Consider the following 20,956-nt stretch of genomic DNA (forward strand, 5'->3'; position numbering starts at 1 on the left):
GCTGAAAAGACGGTGTCTTTTTCTGTTGGGAGGGGGTCTGAGGTAAAAAAGTGGATTTGCCGGCAGTTGCCGTGGCCACCAGGTCCGAAAGACCGACCCCAAACAATTCCTCTCCTTTATATGGCAATACTTCCATATGCCTCTTGGAATCCGCATCACCTGACCACTGTCGCGTCCATAAACTTCTTCTGGCAGATATGGACATCGCGCTTACTCTTGATGCTAGAGTACAAACATCCCTCTGAGCATCTCGCATATAAAGGAAAGCATCCTTTAATTGCTCTAGAGTCAATAAAATACTGTCCCTATCCAGGGTATCAATATTTTCAGTCAGAGAATCCAACCACACTACCCCAGCACTGCACATCCAGGCTGAGGCTATTGCCGGTCGCAGTATAACACCAGTATGTGTGTATATACTCTTCAGTGTAGTTTCCAGCCTCCTATCTGCTGGATCCTTGAGGGCGGCCGTATCAGGAGACGGCAACGCCACTTGCTTTGATAAACGTGTGAGCGCCTTATCCACCCTAGGGGGTGTTTCCCAGCGCGCCCTAACCTCTGGTGGGAAAGGGTATAATGCCAATAACTTCTTGGAAATTAGCAGTTTTCTATCGGGGTTAACCCACGCTTCATCACACACGTCATTCAATTCCTCTGATTCTGGAAAAAATACAGGTAGTTTTTTCACCCCCCACATAATACCCCTTTTTGAGGTACCAGCAGTATCAGAGATCTGCAAAGCCTCCTTCATTGCCGTGATCATATAACGTGTGGCCCTATTGGAAAATACGTTTGTTTCTTCACCGTCGACACTAGATTCATCTGTGTCGGTACCCGTGTCGACTGACTGAGGTAAAGGACGTTTTACAGCCCCTGACGGTGTCTGAGACGCCTGAACCGGTACTAACTGGTTTGCCGGGCGTCTTATTTCGTCAACTGACTTTTGTAATGTGCTGACATTATCACGTAATTCCATAACTAAAGCCATCCATTCCGGTGTCGACTCCCTAGGGGGTGACATTACCATCATCGGCAATTGCTCTGCCTCCACACCAACATCGTCCTCATACATGTCGACACACACGTACCCACACACAGCAGCCACACAGGGAATGCTCTAATCGAAGACAGGACCCCCTAGCCCTTTGGGGAGACAGAGGGAGAGTTTGCCAGCACACACCAAAAGCGCTATAAATGTATATAAACAACCCTAGAAGGTGTTGTTTACTATATATGCGCTCTTAATATATAAATATCGCCAATTTATGCCCCCCTTCTCTTTGTTACCCTGTTTCTGTAGTGCAGTGCAGGGGAGAGACCTGGGAGCCTTCCTCACCAGCGGAGCTGAGCAGGAAAATGACGCTGAGTGCTGAGGAGAATAAGCTCCGCCCCTTTTTCGGCGGGCTTTTCCCCGGTTTGTAAGAAACTGGCCTGGGTTAAAATACATACATATAGCCTTAATGGCTATATGTGATGTATTTATTTTGCCACTAAAGGTAATTATATTGCTGCCCAGGGCGCCCCCAGCAGCGCCCTGCACCCTCCGTGACTGAGTCAGTGAGCCGTGTGACAACAATGGCGCACAGCTGCCGTGCTGTGCGCTACCTTCAAGAAGACTGAGGAGTCTTCTGCCGCCTGCTTTCCGGACCTCCGTTCTGCCGTCTCTTCAGCGTCTGTAAGGGGGATCGGCGGCGCGGCTCCGGGACGAACCCCAGGCTGACCTGTGTTCCGACTCCCTCTGGAGCTAAGTGTCCAGTAGCCTAAGACTCCAATCCATCCTGCACGCAGGTGAGTTGGAAATCTCTCCCCTAAGTCCCTCGATGCAGTGATCCTGTTGCCAGCAGGAATCACTGAGATTGAAACCTAAAAAAAAAACTTTTCTAAACCGCTCTTTAGGAGAGCCACCTAGATTGCACCCTCTCGGACGGGCACAAAAACCTAACTGAGGCTTGGAGGAGGGTCATAGGGGGAGGAGCCAGTACGCACCATGTGACCTAAAAGCTTTTTTAGATGTGCCCTGTCTCCTGCGGAGCCCGCTATTCCCCATGGTCCTGACGGAGTCCCAGCATCCACTAGGACGTTAGAGAAATATAACGAACGAACAACTCGGAATGACCCCCAGTGATCTTTTCCTGACCTTCCACTGAGAGAAATTATTGGGCTGCTGATATTAACATAATATCTCAAGAAAGGTAAAATTATAATTAGAACTAATTAGAAATATAATTAGGTCCTTTTACTAAGTGCACTAATTTAGTCATTATCTTCTTATATGTAGATCATAATCATATTTCTTTTTCAGGTAAACATGGGTCTACTAATATCCTCCTTTGCTGGTTTCATCCTTCCGGGATATTTAATAGTGTACCGCTGTCGCCTGCTGAGACAAGCCACGAGTGAAAAGGACCCAGCCACCATACAACTGCAAGACATGAACCATGCCAACGGGGTGCCAGAGGGCGAGACTAAAGCTTAGTGACATAGCGGGTCCAAAACTGCATACTGGAGAGACGGATAAGTGAGAAGAGCTGCGCTGCTGTATAAAAATGTTATGATGAGAAAATGAACTTTGAATTCTTTAAGTATTTATTGTAAAATATCACAGTGAGTCTCATGCTGACGTTCCCTGGAGAACTGGTGGCCTGATAAATCCAGGGGACGTTTAAATTTACTGACATGTTTTGGTGCTTTGATGCACACAGGACTCGTCACTGAGCTATATTTTTCTTCCATTTTTTCTGCATGTTTATTCACAGGAAAATCTTTCATGGCATAATATCAACAAGTAAGTAAACATGGGTCTGTTAGCACCCATTATGTTCTACGTTTCATTTTTGGAACCACAACATGCAGAGTATTTTCACCTGTGAAGAAAATGTTTCTTATTATTGAAAGAAACAAAAACAAAGAGTAGAACATATGAATTACATGTTTTTTTTTATTGCTTTATGTGCATTATTATTACAGAAAAGAAAATGGGACAATAGTGGCAATGATCTTAGATTTGACACAACTGAGATAAAACCATGCCACAATGAAGAAGCACATTCTTTAGATCAGATCTCCTTACATACTCAGGGTTATTTGGTGACCAGTTTATATAAGACTTGAATATGGCACCATAAGGAAACCTTGCAACTATTTAAACTTGAAACATTTGCTTTAATTTGTTTTGTATAGAAAGCTAAATCCAGATGTCATTGCAATCCCCCCACCAGACTTGCCTGCACCCAAACAACAATGGCCCTCATTCCGAGTTGTTCGCTCGGTATTTTTCATCGCATCGCAGTGAAAATCCGCTTAGTACGCATGCGCAATGTTCGCACTGCGACTGCGCCAAGTAACTTTACTATGAAGAAAGTAATTTTACTCACGGCTTTTTCTTCGCTCCGGCGATCGTAATGTGATTGACAGGAAATGGGTGTTACTGGGCGGAAACACGGCGTTTCAGGGGCGTGTGGCTGAAAACGCTACCGTTTCCGGAAAAAACGCAGGAGTGGCCGGGGAAACGGTGGGAGTGCCTGGGCGAACGCTGGGTGTGTTTGTGACGTCAACCAGGAACGACAAGCACTGAAATGATCGCACAGGCAGAGTAAGTCTGGAGCTACTCAGAAACTGCTAAGTAGTTAGTAATCGCAATATTGCGAATACATCGGTCGCAATTTTAAGAAGCTAAGATTCACTCCCAGTAGGCGGCGGCTTAGCGTGTGTAACTCTGCTAAATTCGCCTTGCGACCGATCAACTCGGAATGAGGGCCAATGTTTCTTCACCTTTGATTTTTGGAAACAAACAGTACTGTACTGTACAACACCCAACCCTGCAAGATGCATTACAAGCAAGGAATTGTGGATGTCTTCAGTCACTGAGTAGACAGATGATCTGTATAGTAACAATGTCATATTTGCAAATTCATCTGATAATTTAAATAGCTTACTGTTATTGAAAGTGTTGTTGGTTACCTGAGCAGATTTTGATTGCAACCATGTTGGGTTATGTCAGACAAGTTTTAAAATGCTACCTTTTTCTGCCTAGAAAAATGCTGCACTCTGAATATTCCTTACTCAAGGGGAATAGAACAGTAGAATAAATTTCACTAAGGCGGCAACAAATGAATAGCTAATTATGGGCCTAATTCATGTTTGTACGCACATGCCTACTCAGCTGTGATTCTCCAGGCTACAGACTTGCTAATCATTTCAAGTGAAGCTGCCGCCCAGAAATGAATATAGACACCCATCAGAGCCATCACAAATTCCTCAGCAACTGTGTACACATACGCAGCATTGACGCAGTAACGAGGAACATCAACTCCCCCATGGCGCCACAGAAGTAACGGCACTGGCACTATCTTTCTCTACATATAGTACATGAGCACAGCTGAAGGCAGATTCACACCCCAAAAATGGCCGTGACAAGCCTGCGTTTTTGCCGCCACTCCCCATTACCCCCTCCCCCAAATCTCTTCCTGTCGATCACTCTGTGTTTCAATTCTTATTGTGGGTGGCATCGCAAAGGTATCTTGGCGTATGCACAGTGCGATTGCAGTGCATGTACAGTCTGCCGATAATCGCTCAGTTGCGTGACTATCTACATTGCGTGCAAACATGAATTTGGCCCTATGTTGAAATAATTTACTAGTAGTTATTTTATGTAAAGCAGTTTGTTTTTGTTTTTGTTTCTTAAGATCAGTGATCTTTTAAAAATGACTGTAGATCAGTGCCACAAATGTTAGGAGCCAGTGACATACTGGGGCATTTCTGAACAGTGGATGATCAAGCCTCTCCAGGCACTTCTATAGCTGGAGACAGGTGCCGCTATGGAACGAACCGTGCTGACCCCTTGCACCTAGGTTGACAGTACCACCCTTGGTGCCTTGGTAAGAGCCATGTATCAGACGTTAGTAACAAATCTTTACATCTATTTACAAACCAGTGGAGGCAATTTTTTAAGTGCACTCATTGTGCAACACAAGACACTTTAATTTAGCATTGGCGCACATAAAGTAGGTGCTATGCTGTGAACATCATGGTGCGTGCTTACTTTCTGCTCATAGAAGTAAAACTACACCTAAGTGTGCAGATGTGAAGAAGTGAATTGTGCAAAAGTGTAAATGTCAAATATTTCTATCACTTTAGAACTACCACAGTCATTGAATGATGCACTTCAGTTTTTATCTTAAAATACTGCTTGGCTTAGCCCTATTTATGGTTTGGATGATTGAATGATGAGTGAATATGAATATTTGGTATTTTTGTTCTGCATTGGCAGAATGCATCTAGTAAGGATCTTTACCACCAAAAAGCAACTTTGATGCCTATTAAAATAAGGGTTCAGAGTTAGTGGAAAAAAGTATTTTGCAGAGTGGAAAAGGCTTTGTCCTCTTGGCACAGCTAGGAACACCCCTAAAATTGACCCTTGACACCACTTTATCTTATTTCAATAATCTCACTCTGTAAACCAAAATCTAGTTTTGGCATTGGCGAACCTAGGACCTATTTCAGATTAGTAATTAAACCTATTAGTGTACAGTATGTAATATTTTGATGTTTGTGCATGTGCAGAATGGGTCCTGCGTATCCGATCGCAGCCCCCTCTTAGCCGCAGCATGATTGACATGTTGTAACCGGGACTGTTTAACAAAACAGGGGCATGTTGACCCCGTTATGCAGATGTGTCGAGCCCAGGGTTGCAGACTTCCTGGACCCAGCCAGTTTGAGTCGCGATGGTGAACTATGGACGTAGCACTTGGATTGCAGATGCATGCAAAAGGTGTGTATTTGCATTTTATTTGTATGGTATTACACAGCTGCTTCCCTGTGGCTGTGTTATAAAGTACAACTTGGAATCAGGCCCCTATTCTGTACTTTACAGGGAACACCCTCACTCTAACCAAATCCTTCCACTGCCTGCTGCAATCGTTTGCTTGGCTGCAAATGCTGGCACCTTACTTCACAATTCTGTTAGCTTTGGAGGAAATCTAGGCCCTAGAGATGTGTGGTTCGGTACTCCAGAAGTCCGAATCCACTCGAAATTTGTGGATCCGAACCAAAACCTGGTCCAGATCTAATGAGGAACCCCAGTTCTGATCTTCCTGCCGTTCGGAATTTGGATTTTATCTTCGTATTTGGATTTTATTTGCTGTTTTTGTAGCTTTTTATCAATATTTATCATTTTTTTTTAAATAGATTTTTAACCAAACCAAAAACTGAATCCAAACCAAATCACCTGAGGGTGATTTTGCCAAAACCAAAACACGATTAATTAAAACCAAAGCACTTAGTTGCACACATCTCTACTAGGCACACTTATGCAGGCACTCCAAGAGGGGTATCCAGTATAATTTTTCTTAGTTGGCAGGAAGACACATTACACTTATAAATACAGTTTGTTTGTGTTGTCAGTTAAATATTATTTATACTGATGAGTGTATAAGAATGTAATTCTTTTTGTATGTTGTGATGTGACATTGTATAAATAAAGAACAATGTAAAGTAATTGTTTGTAGTAAGATGTTTATTTGTCTAGAACACAACCTCTCAACCTGTGGTGCAGGTAAAAAAAAAAAAAGGAGCAAATCAGACAGACTTAAGTATTATTTATTTATTAACAGTTTCTTATATAGCACAGCAAATTCCGTTGCGCTTTACAACTGGACAAAATGATAAGACAAAACTGGGTAATAACAAAGGGGGTCATTCCGACCCGATTGTTCGCTGCAGTTTGTCGCAGCGATCGGGTCGGAACTGCGCATGCACTGAAGCCGCAGTGCGCCGGCGCATGGCAGTTGGTGCCCAGCAATCGCCTCTGAGACAGAGGCGGTCGCTGGGCGGGAGGGGGCTGAACGACGGCGTTAAGCCGCCGTTTAGTAGGCTCGGTCCGGCCAACGCAGGCGTGGTTCACATATTTCTAAATCCCACAAATCAAGATGAGCTAAGACTCATCTTTACAATGCACAAATGGACTACATGCAGCCCTAAATCAGGCTGTATTTGTAAATACAAACCAGTTTGTAATGCAGTTATGAACAGAAAATATGATTTTGGTACCTACCGGTAAATCCTTTTCTCGTAGTCTGTAGAGGATGCTGGGGTCCACATTAGTACCATGGGGTATAGAAGGGTACACCAGGAGTCATTGGCACTTTAAGTGTGGGCTGGCTCCTCCCTCTATGCCCCGCCTACCAGACTCAGTCTAGAAACTGTGCCCGAGGAGACGACATACTTCGAGAGAAGGATTATACACAAATAGTGGTGAGATTCATACCAGCTCACACATACAAGGCACGTCAAGCCAACTTGCTTGAACTACTCAGCAACAGCTGAAACATTACTTACCAAGTAACAATGGAGTACTCAACTAAAATGAAGTTGTACTGAACCAAATAACATTTGCAGGAAAACAAAGCGCTGGGCTGGCCCCCAGCATCCTCTACGGACTACGAGAAAAGGATTTACCGGTCGGTACCAAAATCCTATTTTCTCTTACGTCCTAGAAGATGCTGGGGTCCACATTAGTACCATGGGGATGTACCAAAGCTCCCAGAACGGGAGGGAGAGCGCGGAGGCTCCTGCAGAACTGATTGACTGAACTTCAGATCATCAGAGGCCAAAGTATCGAACTTGTAAAACTTTGCAAACGTGTTCGACCCAGACCAAGTTGCAGCTTGGCAAAGTTGCACTGCCGAGACACCCCGGGCAGCCGCCCAGGAAGACCCCACCTTACGAGTAGAGTGGGCCTTAACAGATTTTGGACACAGCAGTCCTGCCGTAGAGTAAGCGTGCTGGATAGTGAACCTGATCCAGCAAGAAATCGTATGCTTAGAAGCAGGACATCCAATTTTCTTGGGATCATATAGGACAAACAGAGAGTCCGACTTTCTGTGACGAGAAGTTCTCTTCACATATATCCTCAGAGCCCTTATGACATCCATGAACTTTAATGTAATTGAGGAGTCAGTAGCCACTGGCACTACAATAGGTTGGTTGATATGGAATGCCGACACAACCTTCGGAAGAAACTGCTGACGAGTCCGGAGCTCAACTCTATCTTCATGGAAGATCAAGTAAGGGCTTTTACAGGATAAAGCCCCCAGCTTGGACACACGTCTAGCAGAAGCCAATGCCAACAAAGTGACAGCCTTCCACGTAAGAAATTTGACCTCTACCTCCTGTAGAGGCTCAAACCAATCTGACTGGAAAAACTCCAACACCACGTTAAGGTCCCAAGGCGCCGTAGGCAGTACAAAGGGAGGTTGGATATGCATAACTCCCTTCAAAAATGTCTGAACCTCAGGGATGGCCGCCAATTGTTTCTGAAAGAAAATGGATAGGGCTGAAATCTGGACCTTCCCAGAACCCAACCTCAGAACCATATCCACTCCTGCTTGCAGGAAGAGGAGGAAATGTCCCGGTTGAAACTTCTTGGACTCACACCAAGAGACATATTTCTTCCAAATACGATGGTAATGTTTAGACGTAACCCCCTTTCCTAGCCTGTATGAGGGTAGGAATAACCTTCTTCGGAATGCCTTTTGAGCACATATCAGGCGCTCAACTTCCATGCCGTCAAACGTAGCCGCGGTAAGTCTGATAGGCGAAAGGCCCCTGCTGCAGCAGGTCCACCCGAAAAGGAAGAGGCTCCGGCTCTTCTTGAAGTCGATTTTAGAAGGTCCGCGTACCAAGCCCTTCTTGGCCAGTCTGGGGCAATGAGGATTGCTTGAACCCTTGTTCTCCTTATAAGCTTTAGAATTCTTGGGATGACTGGGAGTGGAGGAAACACGTACACTGACTGGAACACCCACGGAGGCACCAGTGCGTTCACTGCCACTGCCTATGGGTCCCTCGACCTGGAACAATAACGCAGAAGCTTCTTGATGAGACGAGAGGCCATCATGTCTATTTGGGGTAAGCCCCAGAGATCTGTTATTTCCTTGAACACCTCTGGATGGAGTCCCCACTCTCCTGGATGGAGATCGTGTCTACTGAGGAAGTCTGCTTCCCAGTTGTCTACTCCCGGAATGAAGATGGCTGACAGCGCTAACGTGTGTATTTTTGTCCAGAGGAGTATTCTTGTTACCTCCGACATTGCCGCTCTGCTCTTCGTTCCGCCTTGTCGGTTTATGTAAGCCACTGTTGTTACGTTGTCCGACTGCACTTGAATGGCCCGATTTCTCAGACGAGAGGCCGCCTGAAGAAGACCGTTGTAGACGGCTCTTAGTTCCAGGATGTTGATGGGGAGGCCGGCTTCCAGGCTTGATCACCGACCTTGGAAGGTTACTCCTTGAGTGACTGCTCCCCAGCCCCGAAGGCTCGCATCCGTGGTTAGAAGGACCCAGTCCTGAATCCAGAACCTGCGGCTTTCCAGAAGGTGAGGCAATTGGAGCCACCAGAGGAGTGAAATCCTTGCCCTTGGCGACAGATGAATTCTCTGGTGTATGTGGAGGTGAGATCCCGACCACTTCTCTAGGAGATCCAGTTGGAAGGTCCGAGCGTGGAACCTCCCGTACTGGAGAGCCTCGTAAGAGGCCACCATCTTTCCCAATAGGCGAATGTATTGATGAACTGACACCCGGGGTGGCTTCAGGACAGCCCGGACCATAGCTTGTATCACCAACGCCTTTTCCTGTGGAAGAAACACCCTCTGCACTTCCGTATCCAGGATCATTCCCAGAAATGATAACCTCTGGGATTGGTTCCAAATGTGTCTTTGGAAGGTTCAGAATCCAACCGTGACTCTGGAGCAGTCGTGTTGTGAGAACAATGGACTGCAGTAGCGTCTCCTTGGACGATGCCTTTATCAGCAGATCGTCCAGATATGGAATGATGTTCACACCTTGCTTGCGGAGGAGAATCATCATTTCCGCCATCACCTTGGTAAACACCCTTGGTGCTGTGGAGAGGCCGAATGGCAGGGCCTTGAACTGGAAATGATAGTCCAGCAATGCGAAGAGGAGATAAGTCTGATGCGGCAGCCAGATTGGGATGTGGAGGTATGCATCCTTGATATCCAGTGATACCAGGAATTTCCCTTCTTCCAGACCTGATATCACTGCCCTGAGAGACTCCATCTTGAACTTGAACTCCTTTAGAAAGGGGTTCAATGATTTTAGGTTCAGAATGGGCCTGACCGAACCATACGGTTTTGCTACCACGAAAAGGTTCGAATAGTAACCTTTGGTCAGCATGTGAGGTGGCACTGGCACAATGACCTGTGCCTCCACCAGCTTTTGGACAGCATCCTGTTGTACTGTGCTGTCCTCTAACAGAGTTGGTAAGCCTGACTTGAAAAAGCGATGAGGAGGGAGACTTTGAAATTCCAGCATGTATCCCTGAGACACAATATCTATCACCCAGGGATCCAGGCCGGATAATACCCAGACATGACTGAAGTGTCTGAGTCTTGCTCCCACTGGCCCCACCACCGGGGCGTGCAGTCCACCGTCATGCGGAGGACTTAGGCGTACCCGAAGTAGGCTTTTGTTCCTGGGAACCTGCAGTGGCAGGTTTCTTGGACTTAACCCGACCTCCCCTAAAGAAGGTATTGGGTGTTCTGGCCTTTCTAGGCTTGTTAGGCCGAAAGGACTGCGTTGCAGCTGGAGAGAAAGATTTCTTCAGAGCTGGTGCTGCTGAGGGAAGAAACTGAGACTTATCTGCTGTTGCGGTGGATATCTACGCATCTAGAGCTTCCCCCAAAGAGAGCCTGACCTGTATAGGGTAGGGACTCCACACTTCTTCTGGATTCCGCGTCGGCCGACCACTGGCGCAGCCACAGTCGCCAACGAGCTGAAACAGACATGGAAGATATTCCCGCAGCTATGGAACCCAGGTCTTTCATGAATTCTACCATAAAACCTGCAGAATCATGTATGTTGCGTAAATACAATGCAACGTCATCCCTATCCATCGTACCCAAATCCTCAAGTAAGGTAGCCGACCACTTTACTATTGCCTTTGCAATCCATGCAGTAGCAATAGTGGGACGTAATATGGCCCCTGAAGCAGTATACATTGATTTAAGCGTATTACCAATTTTCCTATCAGCCGACTCCTTTAAGGCAGTAGATCCTGGAACAGATAAAACCATGTTCTTTGAGAGTCTGGACACAGAGGCGTCAACAATCGGCGGGTTTTCCCATTTTTTCCTATCCTCAGGGAAAGGAAGTGCCACCTGGACCCTTTTAGGGACCTGGAATTTTTTCTCAGGGTTTTCCCATGCTTTTTCAAATATAGCATTCAATTCCTTTGACGCAGGGAAGGTTAGCGAGGCTTTTTTATTTTCAGTGAGAAAAGCTTCCTCAACCTGCTCAGGTGTGGTATCATTAACATTTAACACATCCCTGGTAGCCTCTATCAACAATTGCACCCCCTCTGCAAGATATGCGGACCCCTGTAACACATCCCCATCACCATCTGTAGTGTCAGAATTGGTATCCGTGTCGTCTTGTGTGACATGCACAAGCACAAGTTTGTGGGGGTATATAGCGGGGTGTCCTGAGGTACCAGAAACAGGCCACACAGCCAGAGAGCTCTGTAATACCTGGGTTGCATTACTTGCAACCCTGTCAGAAATCTGAGAAATCCAAGATTTGATAGAGGAAAACCACTCTGGTTCCCTTGATGGTATCTGTGCTAAACCAGTGCTAACCTGATTACATGGAATGGGATCATCCTGGGAGGATAAATCCTCTGCAGCATATGACACAGCTGTCACATAGCTGTCACACCTGGACATAGCTAAAGGAGACCACCAAACACTCCACACACACACAGGTGGGGGCAGGAAAGGCAAGAGAGACACAGAGATCGGAGCCAAACCACACACAGCACTTTCAGCAAAGGGAGACCCCTTGTCAGCGCAGACTGTGTCCCTTAATAGGAAACACAGTCGTTTTCAGCCTCCCCTCCCTTCTACAACCCCCTGGTACCGTGTATTGATAGCTGGAGTTGCTGTGGAGGGACCTGTTCTTCCATCCAGCGCTGTGCAGGCAGGAAAATGGCGCTAGAACGCTGCTGGGTCCGCTCTGAGGAGAAGCTCCGCCCCATTAATGGCGCTGACTTCTCGCTCTTCAAGAATTATACTGGCCTGAAGTAAAACTTGCTGGCTGAGATCCGCGGACCCCGACCGACTTGATGACCAGTGTGGGGGTAAGCGCTGGCTCAGGACGCCCCTCACAGCGCCGCACCATATGCCTCTGAACCTTCACAGGAGCTAATACTGCGCTCCCTCCCCGATGCCACCATCTTCACACCAGCCACCCGCTTGCTAGGGGGTCGGTGTCTCACTCACCACTCTTCAGCACTGTAAGGGGGTGTAGTATGGTATGCCGGCGACCAGCATACCGGCGCCGGGAGCCCGACCGCCGGCATACCGACAGTGTGGCGAGCGCAAAGGAGCCCCTTTGCGTGGGGGTCGTGGACCCCCACGAGGGAGAATAGCTGTCGGTATGCCGGGTGTCGGGATCCCGGCGCCGGTATACTGTGCGCCGGGATCCCGACATTCGGCATACTGAAGACCACCCCTGTAAGGGGTTGGCGGCATGCTGCTGGGGCGAGCGGTCCCCTGTGGCGGAGAACGATCCAACCCCTCTGGAGCTCAGTGTCCAGTCATCGGAGACAGTGGCTCAGATCCCGCAGGGCGGACACTGCTCCCCCCCTTAGTCCCTCGTTGCAGGCAGGCTGTAGGAGGGGCATAGAGGGAGGAGCCAGCCCACACTCTCAAACTCTTAAAGTGCCAATGGCTCCTGGTGTACCCATCTATATCCCATGGTACTAATGTGGACCCCAGCATCCTCTAGGACGTAAGAGAAATTGGAGATATCGCTGGCTAGTCGATCGACAGTGCCGTCAGATTGGGGAATCTGAGAAATGGGTCACCTAATGAATTATGGTGAATCAGAAATCTAAACTGAAGGACAATTACAGTTAAAGTTATAGCCCCCATACATTACAGAAAATTAAACATAATTACAAATCCTGATTCCCCAATCTCAACCGAAAATGGTCAGCATCGGTAAATCTGGCATTTTTAACATATTTAACATCCATGATTCCAGGGTGGATCACCTATCATCACTGGTCGCCTGATGTACGGGGTTCATTACATATGTTTAGTGATAAAACGAGATTTAAGGTAAGAACTTACTGTTGTTAAATCTCTTTCTGTGAGATACACTGGGCTCCACAGGGAATGACATTGGGGTGTAGAGTAGGATCTTGATCCGAGGCACCAACATGCTCAAAGCTTTGACTGTTCCCAGAATACATAGTGCCGTCTCCTCTATAACCCCGCCTCCGTGCACAGGAGCTCAGTTTTTGTTAACCAGTCCAATGCAGTATCAGGCAAAAGAGACGACAACTGTTAGTAGCCACAAACACCACATTCTCACGACAGGAGAAAGTGTCAGCAGCTAATGCCATACCAACCCAAAGAAGCTAAGTGCGTCAGGGTGGGCGCCCTGTGGAGCCCAGTGTACCTCGCAGAAAGAGATTTAACAATGCTAAGTTCTTATCATAAATCTTGTTTTCTGCTGCGGGGTACACTGGGCTCCACAGGGAATGACATTGGGGATGTCCTAAAGCAGTTCCGTACTGTAGCGGGCACAAGAACCCGGCGTCCAAAGGAAGCATCCTGGGAGGCGGAAGTATCAAAGGCATAAAACCTTATGAACGTGTTCACTGAGGACCACGTAGCCGCCTTGCACAATTGTTCAAGGGTCGCACCACGGTGGGCCGCCCAAGAAGGTCCAATTAACCGAGTAGAATGAGCCTTGATGGTAGCAGGAGCTAGCCTGTACATAAGCATGTGCAATCACCATTCTAATCCATCTGGCTTGGGTCTGCTTGTGAGCAGGCCAGCCATGTTTGTGAAAACCAAACAGAACAAAGAGAGAATCCGACTTCCTGATGGAGGCAGTTCTCTTTACGTAGATACGGAGAGCCCGTACCACATCCAAAGACTGCTCTTTGGAAGACAATTCAGGAGAGGCAAAGGCCGGAACCACAATCTCCTGATTAAGGTGGAAAGAAGACACCACCTTAGGTAAATATCCGGGACGTGTTCTAAGAACCGCCCGATCACGGTGAAAAATCAGATATGGTGACCTACAAGATAATGCACCCAAATCCGACACCCGTCTAGCAGAGGCAATAGCCAGCAGAAACAACACCTTAAGAGAAAGCCACTCAAGGTCTGCAGATTCAAGAGGCTCAAACGGAGACCCTTGCAAGGCCTCCAAAACCACCGACAAGTCCCAAGGGGCCACAGGCGGGACATAGGGAGGTTGAATCCGCAACACACCCTGGGGCAGATGTATTAACCTGGAGAAGGCATAAGGAAGTGATAAACCAGTGATATGTGCAAGGTGATAAAGGCACCAGCCAATCAGATCCTAACAGTTAATTTACATATTGGAACTGATTGGCTGGTGCCTTTATCACCTTTCACATATCACTGGTTTATCACTTTCTTATGCCTTCTCCACGTTAATACATCTGCCCCCCTGAGTGAACTTATGTACATCAGGTAAAGTCGCAATTTTCCTCTGGAACCAAACCGACAAGGCAGAAATATGAACCTTGATGGAGGCCAGACAAAGGCCTAAATCCAGGCCCTGTTGTAGAAAGGCCTAAAAGTTTGGCCGTACTAAACTTGTAAGCGTCATGATTGTTAGATGTGCACCAAGCAAAGTAAGAATTCCAGACCCTATGGTAAATCTTAGCAGAAGCTGGTTTCCGAGCCTTCAACATAGTTTGAATGATCGCCTCAGAAAAACCTTTGGCCCTCAAGATGGAAGCTTCAAGACCCACGCCGTCAAAGCCAACCGGGCTAAGGGGGTAATTCCAAGTTGATCGCAGCAGGAAATTTTTTAGCAGTTGGGCAAAACCATGTGCACTGCAGGGGGGGCAGATATAACATGTGCAGAGAGAGTTAGATTTGGGTGTGGTGAGTACAATCTGCAATCTAAATTGCAGTGTAAAAATAAAGCAGTCAGTATTTACCCTGCACAGAAACAACATAACCCACCCAAATCTAACTCTCTCTGCACATGTTATATCTGCCTCCCCTGCAGTGCACATGGTTTTGCTCAACTGCTAAAAAATTTCCTGCTGCGATCAGCTTGGAATTATCCCCTAAATCCTGATATACACAGGGGCCCTGAACAAGCAGATCTGGGCGCTGTGGAAGTAGAAGGGGACGCTCTATCGAGAGACCCTGAAGGTCTGAGAACCAATGCCGTCTGGGTCACGCGGGAGCGATCAGAAGCAGGATTCCTCCTTCTTGCTTGAACTTCCTTATTAGTCTGGGCAGGAGTGACACCGGAGGGAACACCTATGGCAGCTGAAAGTTCCATGGAATTGCCAGTGCGTCCACGAACGCTGCTTGAGAATCCCTTGTCCTTGCTCCATAGACCGGAACCTTGTGATTGTGTCGAAATGCCATCAGGTCCACATCTGGAAGGCCCCACTTGTCCATGAGGAGTTGAAACACTTCTGGATGGAGGCTCCACTCTCCGGCGTGTACGTCCTGATGACTGAGAAAGTCCGCTTCCCAGTTTAGGACCCCTGGAATGAATACTGCCGATATGCCTGGCAGACGGCGTTCCGCGCACTGAAGAATCCTTGATACTTCCCTCATTGCCATGCGGCTTCAAGTGCCGCCTTGATGATTGATGTACGCCACCGTGATGGCGTCGTCCGACTGTACTTGAACAGGTCTGTTCTGTATTAAATGCTGGGCCAAGTTCAATGAGTTTAACACTGCCCGCAATTCCAGAATGTTTATCGGGAGGAGAGACTCCTCCTTGGTCCGCCGACCCTGAAGGGAATGTTGCACCAATACCACACCCCAACCTCTCAGACTGGCATCCGTCATCAGAAGGACCCAGTTGGAGATCCAGAAAGGACAACCCCTGCTCAATTGTTGGTCCTGAAGCCACCAGCTCAGTGACAGATGGACCTACGGAGACAAGGAGATCATTTGAGACCTATTCCGGTGAGGCAGGCCATCCCACTTGGCAAGAGTCAGCTTCTGCAAAGTGCGGGAATGGAATTGAGCGTACTCCACCATGTCGAAAACCGACACCATGAGACCTAGCACTTGCATTTCCGAATGTATCAACACTTGCGGACGAGATAGGAAGCATTGAATCCTGTCCTGAAGCTTCAGGACTTTCTCCAGAGACAAAAACAACCGCTGGTTGTGAGTGTCCAACAACGCCCCCGAATGCACCATGCTCTGAACAGGGACCAGGGAAGATTTCTTCCAGTTGATGAGCCACCCATGGGCTTGCAGAAACTGGATAGTCAGATCCAGATGGCATAGGAGAATTTCTGGGGAATTTGCCAGGATTAAAAAGTCGTCCAGGTACGGTAGGATCCTGACCACTTGACGGCGGAGCACAGCCGTCATTACCACCATGACCTTGGTGAAGACTCGCGAAGCCGTGGTCGAACCAAAAGGTAACGCCCGAAATTGGTAATGGAGGTTGCCAACCGCAAACCTCAGGTATTGCTGATGAGACATTGCAATGGGAATATACAGGTAAGCATCCTGTATGTCCAGGGAGACCATATAATCCCCAGGTTCCAATGCTAGAACAATAGAGCGAAGAGTTTCCATACGAAACTTGGAGACCCTCACAAATTTGTTCAAGAACTTGAGATTGAGAATGGGACGGGATGACCCATTCGGTTTCGGGACTAGGAACAGCAGTGAATAGTACCCCCTGCCTCTCTGAGCCAGAGGCACCTGTACTACCACTCCTGTATCCAGGAGGGACTGTACCACCGAATGAAGAGGTTTTGCCTTCACCTGATCCGAAGGGACGTCTGTCAGTCAAAATCGATGAGGGGGATGATTTTTGAAGGATACGGCGTAACCTCGAATGACGACTTCCCGTACCCAGGCATCGGAAGTGGTCTTCAACCATTCCTGTGTATACCCTAGAAGTTGGCCCCCCACCCTGGGATCCCCCAGAGAGAGGCCCGCCCCGTCATGCGGCAGGCTTATCAGTCTTGGAAGCAGGCTGACGGGCAGCCCAGGCCCGTTTGGGTTTGGGCTTATTGGGTTTGGAAGTGCGAGCATGTTTCGGGTATGCCAGATCCTTTCCTTTTCTTGAAGGACGAAAGGAGCGAAAGGAAGTACTTTTAGCCTTCGGTAATGAAGGAGCAGTACTAGGTAGACAAGCTGTTTTAGCAGAAGCTAAGTCAGCCACAATCTTGTTGAGGTCTTCTCCGAAAAGGATGTCTCCCTTAAAAGGGAGTACCTCGAGGGTTTTCTTAGAGTCCAGATCCATGGACCAGGACCGCAACCATAGAATCCGGCGAGCCAGTATGGACGTAGTAGAAGCCTTGGCCGCCAGGATACCGGCATCAGAAGCCGCCTCTTTAATGTAATGAGAAGCTGTGACAATATACGATAAGCATTGTCTAGCATGATCAGAAGCGTTGGAAGACATCTCAGCTTCCAATTCCTGAGCACATGCTTCAACAGCATCTGCAGCACATGCGTTTGCAATGGTGGGCCGGTGCGCAGCACCTGCTAAGGTGTAAATCGCCTTTAAACAACCCTCCACACGCTTATCCGTCGGTTCTTTTTTTATTTTTTTTTATAATTTTTATTGAAACACTCAGAATTCCATAATACATACAGTTTCCTTGATAACATTGGGTTTATCTCTAAAAAGTTCTATGCAAAGCATCTCACTTAACATTAGCCAAATATTTATCAAATCGTACATCTCAATACTCTGAATCAGCACAATATTCAGACATGCAACAGGCATATCTGTTATACAAAAATACAGTTCAATGTCCTTTCCCAATAGACTATGTACTCAAAGATTATTCCCATTCTGCCCTCCGCGCCCCCAACCTCCCCTTCACCTCAATAATTCAATGGGCTCAAGTGAGGTAATCAGGGCAACACATTTACCGGTGGGTCTCCAGATAGTTCACGAATAGCATACCATTGCATGAGTTGCAGGGAGTCACGGATTCTGGTACGTAAATCAATTGCCAAAACATCAATATAGCTTTCCCAGGTTCTGAAGAACCCTGCCGTACGAATCTCTTTCTCCAACATAGTGTCAATCCGCTCCATGTTAAAGACATGGTGTAGTTATTCTTTAAATAATTTCAGGGTGGGGGGAGTTGCCTCAATCCATGTCTGCAAAATTGCCTTGCGGGCAGTCGCACTTATAATTAGTAACAGGCGTTTACACCCTCTCTCTATACGTTGCTCATCCGGTAACATACCAAATATTGCACATTTATCCATAAAAGGTATATAGTTTACCAAATTATCAAGAGCAAATCGTCTGACTTTGAGCCAGAATATTCTCAGCATGGGGCATTTCCAAAAATAATGATACATATCTGCTATATCAGCATGACATCTAGGACAAGATGCGGATGGTATCAATGCTGCCAAATGTTGTCTGTGGGGCGAAAAGTAAGCCTTATGAAAAATGTTCAAAAACATTTCTTGATATTGAATTGCCGGAATTGTCTTTCTCGACCAGCAGAGTGCCTTCAGCAAACCCTTGCAAGTCAGGGAGGGGATGGTGCGCACCCAAGAGGACATACCAGACTGAATATGGTTATGGTCAATACCCTGCCTCAGAAAAGCATAATGATGCAGGATCGCTCCCTTTACCGTTAAATCTGATACTAGCAGCACATCCAGAGTATTATTCCAGTCATCGTCAGATAATTTCCCAACCACTGACATAGCATACTGTTTAGCCTGTATATAAGCGAATGGGTATCTCTGGAAACTTGGGAATCTTTCTGATGCTAGTGTAAACGATAGCGGTGCTCTAGCAACCCTATCCAAAAGCATCCCCACATTATACAGTCCGTCTAGTTGTAATCTATCATAAGGTGCTGCCACCAACCCGTCCTGAAAATCAGGGTTGTGTAAAAATTGTGAGAAAAGGGTGCTATAAGAATTTAAGTTTTGGAGTATGTGCCAAAGACGTTTTGTAGTCCATAATAAGGGGTTATTACGTATAGTATCTTCTACTTCGTTGACATGTAAGTGTAACAAACCCGTCAAGTTGCAGTTCGTTAAAAACTGTTCTTCCAGAGCAGTGTTAGCATAAAGGTCCTTCCCAAATAACCAGTCACGCAAGTATCGCAATACTGCCGCAGGATAATAATGTAAAATATTAGGAAAATTAATACCCCCGTTGGTGACCGGTTGCTGTAGTTTTATCAGCCCTATTCGCGGTCTTTAATTATTCCAAATACATTTTCTAAAGAGGGCGTTTAATGAACCAATATCCTTTTGGGACAAAAGGAGAGGCAAAGCCTGCAAGCTATACAACCATCTTGGGAACGTCACCATCTTAATAAGGTTTGCTCTCCCCACATATGAGAACATGAGGTGGGCCCAGCCCTCCAGCTCTCTCGCCGTATCTGTTAATGCCGTAGAGAAGTTCAATCTGTAGAGTTCTGCTGGGCGCTTAGGAAGACGAATACCTAAGTAGTCTATGTATGATCTAGCCCACCTCACCGCAATCGTACGGCCCCAATGCGGGGTAGTAATGCAAGGAATGCAAATAAAGGCCCACCGATTTAGCCAAATTGACCGTAAATCCAGAGATTTCACCAAATTCCTCCAGCTCCTCTAAAATTTTTTGCAAGGAAGATTTTGGATCATCTATATATAATAATACATCGTCCGCAAAGGCCGATAGTTTCATTTCAACCTCCCCCACCTTTATTCCCTTAAATTCAGTCCAAGACTGTAGGATCCGAAACTATGGGTCTATACAGATATTGAACAAAAGGGGAGATAATGGGCATCCATGGCGCGTTCCCCTACACATGCATATGCGTTCTCCCCTCACTTCATTAATTAACAAATCCTCGTCTTTCCAGTATCGCAAACAGATGTGGCCAAGCCACAGAATCAAAAGCTTTGTTAGTATCCAAACTGAGTAACATGCTATTAGGTTGTGGTGTTTCCGTCGTTTCTTTTAAAGACATGACGGTAGTTACTGGCAGAGCTTAGGATACCACTAGCCGCACCACCTGCGAATCCACTGGCGGGGGTGTTTCCCAATTTTTACTTAGCTCCGCAGCGAGGGGATACCGAGCCAGCATCTTCTTGTGAGGCGTGAATTTCTTTCCTGGATTTTCCCGGGACTCCTGACGTATGTCAACTAAATGATCAGAATGAGGTAAAACTTGTTAAACCATTTTCTGACGTTTAAATCTGTCCGGTTTCTTAGGGGCAGCATCAGGCTCCGGGTCATCAGTAATCTGAAGAATGAGCCTAATAGCCTCCAACAAGTCAGGAACATCCACCTGTGAAACAGATTCCCCATCAGAAGCGTCAGTATCAGAATCTGTGGGGTCAGTATAAACGCCATCCTCATCAGACGAGGTGTCTGGGACGTTGGTGGATTGTGAGGAAGTAATAGCCCGCTTAGAGGACCCCTTGGTCTTAGGCGGGCGAGGGTTAGACTTCTGAGTAGTCAGTGATTGGTTCAATTGCTGTAACTGAGCAGACAGTTGATCTGCCCAAGGCGGGTTAACCGCGGGGACCATGAGCGGTTGTAACGGCACAGGAGGTCCCATAGGGGGTGTTAATCTAGTTACCAGCATATTCAAAAGCGTGGAGAAATTAGCCCAAGGTGGGTCATTTTGAACCCCCGTTGCTACGATCCCACTGGGGGGTAAGGAGCCCCCAAAACCTGAACCCTCAGCTGCTATAATTTCATCAAATGCGTCTGCAGCGTCACCACCACACAATGTGGGATCTTGTAGCTGACATATCCGAAAGCTCAATGCAGGGCAACCCAGTACAATATCAGCAGCACAATACCTGACAAGAACCCCATGTGCAGTGTAACAGCACAAACAGGTAATTCAAGAGGTATATGGTGACTAAATATCACAGAGAAAAATACACACTGAGTATATCTTGTGAAACATCTATATTAAATGA

The 20,956-nt window shown here is 46.9% G+C and overlaps 1 protein-coding gene across 1 annotated transcript in view; it reads left to right on the plus strand.

The window, feature by feature from the left end:
- SLC43A1 (solute carrier family 43 member 1) overlaps positions 1–6,496 on the plus strand; it is a 228,194-nt gene extending 221,698 nt beyond the window's left edge. Inside the window, exon 15 of the mRNA XM_063958575.1 lies at positions 2,303–6,496. Coding sequence (XP_063814645.1) covers positions 2,303–2,476 — 174 coding nt within the window. The 3' untranslated portion in view covers positions 2,477–6,496. The remainder of the gene's footprint in view (positions 1–2,302) is intronic.
- The last annotated feature ends 14,460 nt before the right edge of the window (positions 6,497–20,956 follow it).

This window comes from Pseudophryne corroboree, chromosome 3, assembly GCF_028390025.1.
Source record: "Pseudophryne corroboree isolate aPseCor3 chromosome 3, aPseCor3.hap2, whole genome shotgun sequence".
NCBI classification, from domain to species: domain Eukaryota; kingdom Metazoa; phylum Chordata; class Amphibia; order Anura; family Myobatrachidae; genus Pseudophryne; species Pseudophryne corroboree.